We start from the raw sequence: 9,321 nt of genomic DNA, 5'->3' as shown, positions 1-9,321 counted from the left end.
TGGTTAGGAGAAAGACGCTTAAGCCTGCAGAACCCCAAAATTCCCCTCCAAGCCTAAAGACCCAGGAACTCCATCTCCGCATCCTTACCCCTAGAGAAACTCACACACGTGCACAGAGAGACATCTTTTAAGTATATTGATTGCCGCAAAACACTGGGAAGAACCTACACGCCCACCAATAAGGGGATAAATTGTGATGATTCATACAACTGAATGTCTATCATACAGCAGTACATAAACTAGAGCTATATGTATCAAAATGGTTAAATCTCAAAAACAATACTCAGTGACAAAAAATCAAGTTGCAGAACAATACATTCATTCTATCAATTATGACCATTAGAAAACATAAACATTCTATATTGGCTACGGATATATACACACATATACATATATATGTACACATATACATATACATAGACACACATACGTGTAAAAACACAGACGAGAAGTAAACATACCATTTTCTGGGTAGTGCTTACCTCTGGGGAGGAGGGAAAGTAGATGTGACAGGTGAGGAACATCACTTGTGCCTGATTCTATTTACTGGAGAGAGAAAGAAGGACTGGAAGCCAATATGGCCAAATGTTAAAACCTGTTCACTCTGTGTAAGTGGGTATCAATATCTGTCACAGCACTTGTCTGCCATATATTCTTCTAATCTAATCCTTTTGTTTCACTGTGTCAATGTATACAGTCAGCATAGAGATTTGTTATTTGGGGAGGGGTTGCCCACTTCCTCTCAGAGTTTCTTTTCTTTTGTAAGGTTTTACTTTTTTAAGGGATCTCTACACCTGACATGGGGCTCCAACTCACACACCTCCCCACCCGCCCCCAGGATCAAGAGTCATAAGCTCTACCAACTGAACCAGCCTGGCGCCCTGTTCTGAGAGTTTCTATTTCCTAAAAGGGGATTTTTTAATTCCTTCTCCTCCTAACTCATATTCATTTTGGATATGTTTCTACCATTGTTCTTTATTTTCCCGCACACTTTCTCATTGTCTCTTTCCTTCCCACAGACTGACAGGGTACTGTCTATGTGACCTTTGCCCCTAGAGTAGTCTGACAATCATACACTGTATTCCTACTTATAGAAATTGTCACCCTTAATTTCTTGCTCTTGTTGGGGTCAGCATTTCCAGTGACACTAAAGTTTTCCTACTGGGAACACCAGAAAACAACCCACGAAACCCTATTTTTGATGCAGGTGCAAGGGATCAATTATAAAGTCACTTAGTACCACCATTTTAGACAAAACCAAACAATTCCACTGTACCATGTAAAACCAAAAGGAGAACTTTAATAAGCTTTTACGGCACTGCAATTACAGGAACATTAACCCATAACATGCAACAGAAATGATGATGCCTTCTGGACATAGTTAACAGATAAACTTGACGTTACGGTTAACAGCAACATAGTCTACCGAAGAAAACAAACGCAACTTATCTCAACTTTCCGGTTAGAAAATGTATGTTTTTACTGCAATCTCAAGTAGCGTTTAGAAAGTTTAGTCTTCCTTTTCTAACCTCTAAGATAGACAGTGTGATTTTTAATGCAATCGCACACAACCGTTTTCACATTGGAAATAATCACAAGGAATCAACAGGTGCAGATTAATCACGGCTTTCATTGCAATTGTTAATTTCGAGAGGGCTCCTGCGGTATTGTGGGTTTCAGATGGGGACAATCATCTGACCAGGAGTAAAGAGCCCTGGTCTTAGAGTGGGGGAGGGAACATGCAGCGGCACACAGGGCAGGTGCCCGACTTCTGAAGCCAGATGGACACGCACGGCTTGTGAAAATAGTGGTGGCAAGGCAACTCGGTTGCCACCTCCCCCTTCACATATTCACTACAACAGATGGGGCAACACATTTCCTGCCCCACTGCACTGTGATCCTCGGTGACCAGGATCTCGGGGAGAGTGTCGATGCTCTCCTTGCTGGCCGGCGGATTGGCCACCTCCACATCCACAGCGAGAGACTCCAAGTGCGCGAGGGCGGTTTCCATCGCTTGAGCCAAGCGTTCTTCAAGTGCCATGTAGGTGAGAAACTGAGGATCCACGTAGGAGATGGCTTCGGCCACCCCCAAGCCGTCTGCGAATCCATCAAAGAGGCTCCAATCCACTTCGAGGTCTTCGCTCACGCTGGAGTCGTCTTCAAGGTTGTTGTTTCCATCCAGCATGAACACCCCGGGCTGCAGGAACTCCTGACCCGATTCATTATCCCCCTCACTGCTACTCTCGTTTTCATTGTACTGGAGCCAAGGAACTTCGCCTCCTCTTGGGGACACCTGCTCCTCCTCCCGAAGACATGCTCCTTGGATTTCTTCAAGTTGGCCACTACCACCGCCGCCGCCACCGCTGCCGCTGCCACTGCCGCCGCCGCCACCACCGCCACTGCCGCTGCCGCCACCACCGCCACCACCGCCACCACTGCCACCACCACTACCACCACTGGCCCCGGCGCTAGAGCTGGCCCCAGCGCTGGTGTTCCCCCTGACCTGCTCAGCCTCGTGCTCTTCCTTCCCCGGCAGAGTTTCCCAGCTTTCCCCGCTGGATGACAGATTTTGCTCCCGTCCACGATACTTGCGACGCAGAGCAGCAGTCCACTCTTTGTCACTGTCGGAGTCTTCGTCGCAGTACTTGTAGTAGTCGTCACTGTACGTCCAGAAGTCGGGGTCGGCCATGGTTCGTCGGCGTCTTGGCACCTTCTCTGGCTTCACTTGGTCCTTCCTGGCCTCCCTCTTGTCTTCGGGGTACTTCGGCTCAGAGTAGCCGCTTGAACTCTCGCCTCTGGCTCTTCTTGCCAGGCCGTCCGAGCGGCCTTCAGCCGTGTTGGCCGTATCCCTCCACCTGGAAGTACTATGTGGCATATCATCATCATCATCAGTATCAAAAAATATTTTTGGTTTCACGCAGTTGGGGCTGGCCAGATTTCTGATTTTGGGCCTCACCACCGGCTCCTCTGCACTCTTTGGGGGGTCTTCCCCCCCACCACAAATACTCACAGGAGCCCTGCTGGGACGTGCAGGTAAACTCTGCTCCCGCCTCTGCCTCTCCAGGCTGTCGCCGGTGGTTGCCACCTTGCTACTTTGCTGCAGGAACTCGGCTCTGCTAGCAGAGCGTCTGGCCGCAGGGGCTGGATCTAACTTGTCAAGCTCCTCTCTCACATCACGCTTAAAGCTAGAGAACTGTGGGGGCACCCCAGCCAAGGACCTGGCCCCTTTCTCTGGGTCATATGCCTTATCATCTTTAAACTTGCCAGTTTTCCCTCTCACTGGCGCTCGCTCAACAGGCCCAGCCCCCTCCTCCTCACTATCATCTGCCCCGAAAGAGTCAACATGTCCATAAGCCATTCCTCTTCTGCTACCCGAGGCCCTGTACTCTCTTGGTGGGTACCTGGAGTAGTCCTCATTATCAACATTCAGGCTGGCTCCAGAGCTCTCACTGTCTTCCCAACTACGACGAGTGATGGAAAATGGCGACCGGCTCCTCTTGGTGGTTTGACTGGGGGCTGATCTGTGCATTGGGACTTCCGAGGTCGTCTTTCTCTGGCTGGAAATCCTTTCCTGCTGGCTCGTGGATGGCCTGAAACTGACATAAGCATGCCTTCTTCCATACCTCCTGCCTGTATTGGACTGATACCCTCCTGCTGGCTTGGGCCACACAGGCTTGCTAGATTCCTGACCCATGGCTCTGCCTTAGCAGGGTTTCCAATACGGCTGGGCCTCAAGTGGAAAGGCTCCTGCTCCCTGCACAAGCTTTGGAGATGGGAGCGCCAACTCAGTTCGGAATAAGAGAGCAGGGAGATCTATTTCCACTTCAGCAGGCAGGTAACAGAAAGAATAAGGGGCCTTTACAATTAGTTTCACTTTCTTCTAAGGCCTGAAGTAGCATTCCAGTGACTGTCAGGTGTAGACCTGGAACACATTTTTAATGTTGGCAAAATGATTACAAAACTGGGTTGATAGGAAAGCCAGACTTATGGGAGAATCTGACAGAAGATTGGGGGCAGGGGCGGTGACTGGACCCTGGTAAGGTGGGTGAAGCACTGTGGAATTATGCCAACGTGGAAGAGGAAAGACTACTGCGGTTATTTTATGGGATGTCTGTGTCTTTTCTGAGCCCTGCAGACAGACAGGAGAAATGCAAATTGGAATAGGGTGGAAAATATAGATCACCACGTGTTCGTGAGTGCCTACGTGTCTGTCAGGAGGAGAGGGGCAGGTGGAAGGTGGGGGGGCGGAACCAGCCATCATGCTGTGAAGAGAGGCCTGTGTTTGTAGGGGGAGGGGACAGGTGTATTGGGGAGAGGCATTAGCATCAGACAGGATGAGACCTGTTCTGGATGCGGGCAGGAGAACGACAGGTGCAGGTGGGGTGACTTCAGAGGAGAGGGGTGTGTGCAAGCATGACAGAAAGAGAGTGTGTGTGCGTGGTCGTATGTGCAGCCACTGCAACTCGGCGCAAGGACGCCTGTGTACGTGTCTGTGGCGGGCAAGAAAAGGTTTGGTGGCACCGGCCAGGGGCGGCCTATGGTCTGTGTTCAGCCTATGGTCTGTGAACATGTGCATGTTCAGTGAAATGGGAGGCAACAATAGAGACATGTCAGTGCAAGCAAATGCATCCATGAGAGGGACAGCATGGGAGAGGGATGTGTGGGTGGCCACTGGGTGGAATGGGGCCAGCAGTCAGGGAAATATGTGTGTTTGTGAAGGGGGCTATAGCAGGGAGGAGCGGTTGTTGTCCCTGAGTGAGGATTTCTGTGAGTGTGAGTGTGAATGTGAGTGCATGCACGGCCGGGAACAGTAGAGGAGGGCTGTCTGTGCACAGATGCAGCAGGCAGGGAGCAGGGCTGGGAGCATTTGTGAGGGCTGTGTGAATGAGAGCGTGAGGGTGCCTATGTACGTATGTGGCATGTGAAAGAGGGGCCAGCAATCAAAGGATATCCTGATGTGTGTATGTGGCAGGCAAGAGCTAAGGCAGCCCCCGAAGGGGTGTCTGTGTGTATTGTGTGTGTGTGCACTCACCAGAGCATACAGAGGCCGAAGAAGGAGGGGGCTGCTTCTGGAGGTGTGTATGGGGCAGGCCATGAAAAGCAGGGAAAGGCACTGACGGTGTGACAGTGTGCAAGAGGGTATGTATGTGTGTATCCATGTGTGCAAGGGGAAGGGGATGTTCCAGAACCTTGGAGGGGGGGGTGCAGGGAGGGGGCTGCAATGGAAGGTTTCTGTGTGTGTGTGTGTGTGTGTGTGTGTACGTATGTACGCCCGCGGGCACGTGCGCGCATGCGTGTGTGCGTGCCATGCATGCATGCGTGTATGTGTAGGTCCCTGCCCACACACGCGAGACATGGGGAGGGGTAGGGGGAGGGGGCCACAATGTCATAATGAGGGACAGGGAAACGTTATGGGCTCAAACGGCAAATCCAAACAGATGGCCAGGGAAGGGGAAAAAAAGAAAAGGCGAGCGAGGGTCTAGTTTCTCCCTGGGAATAATTTGTTTTTCCGACAATTATTTTCCTGGGAACAATAATATATTTACCTAAAAATCTTAACAATTTATTATTCAGCAAAACAACTGCAAAATGGGGGAAGAAAGGCCATTGAGTGCTCCGCAAAGGGACCAAGAAGGGAGGAAGGAGAGGGCCCCAACCACCACTCCCCTCTCAAACAGGGATTAAAGCCCTTCGAGTGGGGGCCACGCCACACGGAAGGGGCTGGGGGACGGAGGAGGGAGCCCCCAGACAGGTCGTGGGACACAGGCCTCACTCTGCAGTCAGGTCTTGCGTCCGCCCCACCCCTTCCCGAGGGGCGAGCCTGAAAAATCTGTTCGCTAGAGGACCCCGAATCCTCGTCCCCATGCCAGGCCCCCTGTCCCACCGCCCCGTCTGGAGGACCTGAGGAAGGAAACAGCCTTCACTCACCCAGTCCGGACACCCGCACGCTTTCGAGAGACGCAGAGCTCTTGGACCTCCGACCGCCACGACCGACCGACCGCCAGAGCCGCTGCTCCTGGTCTCCAGCTCCTCCCCCGGCAGACAGCAACAGGGCGGGCGGCGACTGCGGTGGAGGAAGTGATTGTGGCGTCGGTGGGGCCCGCCCCCTTGATGTGGCGGGGGCGGCAGCTGCTCTGACAAATCAGGGTGGGCCCCAAAGCATTATTTCATTTTAAATGATGAAATCGTCAAGGATACTGAAAAGGACAGCAAAAAATGTAACCAACAGCCAGCTTTAACAAATGTTAAACATTTCGCCAAACTCCCTTCTGTTCTCTCTCTTTTTTTTTTTTTGAAGATGAAATCTAAAAATTCTTTCTGATTAATTCCAATATTAAAGTAATTATAATAATATATCATACCCTATGTTATATGTTATGGCTTTTACTAGAAGTATGGAAAATGTGAAACTATATCTAGGGTTGTAATTTTTTTTTAACCTGATAATTGAAGCAATTGAACTGTTACAGTAGAATTTCTTGCTGTTAATGACAAAATCAAGCTTCTCCATCCAAAAGAAATCAGTCATAAAGCACAATACCTGATCAGGATCCGGTAATCGCATTGCAGCTTAAAAATATTATAACTATACCTTTTGGATTTGTATAATTTTACTGAACTCCTGGTTTTTTTTAATTGCACTTTACAACGTATTTTTAGTATTTACATCGAATGTAAAGACTTCCCATGTTCACAACAATAGCAAAGTTTTGTTCTTGGAAATAAAATGCATAATAGAAGAACAAGAAATATTAGGGGTCACAACATAATAGAAATAGGATATATGTGTAACTGTCAAACCACTAAAGAAATAATATGTAGAACAAAGAAAAATCGGTCTATCAAAGGGCAGAAACGGAGTGGGAAGCAACAAGAAAGGGTATTTTTTTAAAAGGGCAGGAATAAATCCAAATATATCAGTATGTAGTATGGATTAACACCTATAAAAAGCAGACTCTCATTTTAAGTATTTTGTTTTTTCGAAATCTGGTTATACACTGTTTATATGAGTTTCACGTAAAGCACATATAGAAATGGAAAATATGCCACTTAAATACTGGAAGGAACGAAGGAAGGAGAGAGGGAGGGGAAGGAAGGAATTTTAAAAAGAAGAAAAGAAAAGAGAAGGTAAGAGACATGTAGCAAGTTAATATCAAAAAAATCCAAGGACTCAAAGTAAAAAACATTAAAGAGAACAAAACAGTTTGTTTCATTCACAGAGAAAGAAGATGCAGTCAGTAAAGTTTCTATGCCAAGCAGTGTGATTTCAAAGTATATGAGGCTAATATGTTAAAATATAAAGAGAGATCAGAAAGTTTTCAATTATAGTGGGAGACTTAACCACACTTATTATGGAATAAATGAACCAAATAGACTATAAAATAAATAAGGATACAGAGAGACTGAATAACACAGTTAATAAACCTAATCTATATATATTTTTTGTACTCAAGAAAGGATGCATTTTTCATCAAAAAATTAAAATATTTCAAATACACAAGAAAGTAGAGCATAAAATGCACGTTTGCATGTACCTGTCATACAGATTGAGCAAATTTATTTTCTTCAGATTCTCAGATCTGAACTGATACCCTTTATCATTATGTATTGCCCGGATTTATCCCTGATAATGTTTCTTGTTCTGAAATCTGCTTTGTTTGGAATTAACAGTTATTCCAGCTTTCTTTTATTAATGTTAGTGTGTATACCTTCCTCTATCCACTTACTTTTCATCTCTCTGTGTCTTTATATTTAAAATGGGTTTCTTGTAAACAATATATACTTGGGTCTCTTTTTTTAAATCCATTCTGATTGTCCCTTGCTTTTTAAACTGGTGTAGTTAGACCATTCACAATTAAAGTGACTATTGGTGTAGTTGGATTAATATTTGCCAAATTATAAGCATTTCCTATTCATTGCCTTTGTTCCTTGTTTCTTTTTTTGTCTTCCATTTTTTTCTGCCTTCTCTAATTTTAACTGGGCATCTTATAAAATTCCATTTTCTCTTCTCTTTTATAATTTCAACTATATTGCTAATTTTTACATTTTTTAGTGGTTGTCCTTAAGTTTGTAATGTACTTTTATAACTAACTGGGCATTTTATAAAGTTCCATTTTCTCTTCTCTTTTATAATTTCAATTATATTGCTTATTTTTAGATTTTTTAGTGGTTGTCCTTGAGTTTGTAATGTACATTTGTAACTAATCCAAGCCCATTTTCAAGTGACACAATACTACTTCATGGGTAGTGTGGGTACCTTGTAACAGAGTATTTCCAATTCTTCCCTCCTGCCCCTTATAACTTTGCTTTCATTCATTTCACTTATCCGTAAACCATTACCATCCATTACATTGCTGCTATTATTTTTTTGAACTTACTGTTATTTGTTAGATCAGTTAAGAAGAAGAAAAATGCAAGCTTTTATCTTATTTATACTTTCATTTATTCTTACTCAAATCCCCTATTGTTTTTAAATGTAGATACAAGTTACTGACCTATATCATTTTTTTTCTTTCTGAATAATTTCTTTTAACGTTTCTTCAAGGCAGATCTCAGGAGAGACATCCTAACACTTTTACCATATTTTACTTATTAAAAATGAATTAGTAGGTCTAGCCCACACTCATGGAGAGGGGATTACACAAGGGCAGAAATTCTAGGAAGTGGGGCTCATTTGGGCCAGGACATGGATAGGAGCACTTCAGCTTCAACAGGTATTGCCAATCCATTTTCCAAAGTGGTTGTACCAATTTATTTATTTCTAGGAATTCTTTCTATATCCCAGAGACCAGATGTCGGTTATATTTGTACAGTTGCAAATATCTTCTCCTAATTGGTGTTTTCTTTAATATGAAATTTATGAATTTATATGAATTTATAAAAGTACTTAAAATAAACAAGAGAAATTTCTTTAAAATCCTGGAGACAAGACCTCTATAAATTTGACAAAAAATGCAGGAGCAAAGAAAGAAAAGACTTAATTACATCTTCTGATAGGCAAAACTTACAGAGATAGATAAACAATTCTAAGTAAAGCACAAATGAAAACCTGGGGACAATATGCGCTGCTATATATATAAATATATATGCATGCCTATAGAATGTTACAGCCTTTTCTTCTGAGTACTTGTCTCTCTCCTCTAACTGTATCACTGCTCCCCATAACCTACTTCAGTAACTAGTATCCATTATTTCATGTTTTTCTTTATATGTGAATAATCATATGCAGGTAGATGTATGCTATGTGTATATATGTACATGTGTGCTGTGTGCACGGGTTTTTGCTTGTCCTTTTTCGTTAAAATAGGATTATCTATATAT

General features: G+C 44.8%; 1 protein-coding gene across 3 annotated transcripts; it reads right to left on the bottom strand.

The window, feature by feature from the left end:
• Nucleotides 1-1,280: 1,280 nt before the first annotated feature.
• PJA1 (praja ring finger ubiquitin ligase 1) lies at nt 1,281-6,082 on the bottom strand. 3 transcript variants are annotated; one of them, XM_047716307.1, is made up of 3 exons: nt 5,929-6,077; nt 3,402-3,922; nt 1,281-2,864 (listed from the first exon to the last, which is right to left on the bottom strand). In XM_047716307.1, the coding sequence occupies exons 2-3, from the start codon at nt 3,692-3,694 to the stop codon at nt 1,721-1,723; spliced, it is 1,437 nt and encodes a 478-aa protein (XP_047572263.1). In that variant the 5' UTR covers nt 3,695-3,922; nt 5,929-6,077; the 3' UTR covers nt 1,281-1,720. The 3 variants fall into 3 exon arrangements, with proteins under 3 accessions (XP_047572263.1, XP_047572262.1, XP_047572261.1); XM_047716306.1 differs by having other exon boundaries at nt 1,281-3,596; nt 5,929-6,082; XM_047716305.1 differs by having other exon boundaries at nt 1,281-3,922; nt 5,929-6,078.
• Between the last annotated feature and the right edge of the window lie 3,239 nt (nt 6,083-9,321).

The sequence above is a fragment of the Lutra lutra genome, chromosome X (assembly GCF_902655055.1).
Source record: "Lutra lutra chromosome X, mLutLut1.2, whole genome shotgun sequence".
In the NCBI taxonomy this organism is placed as follows: Eukaryota; Metazoa; Chordata; class Mammalia; order Carnivora; family Mustelidae; genus Lutra; species Lutra lutra.
This window is presented reverse-complemented; position numbering and strand designations above follow the sequence as displayed.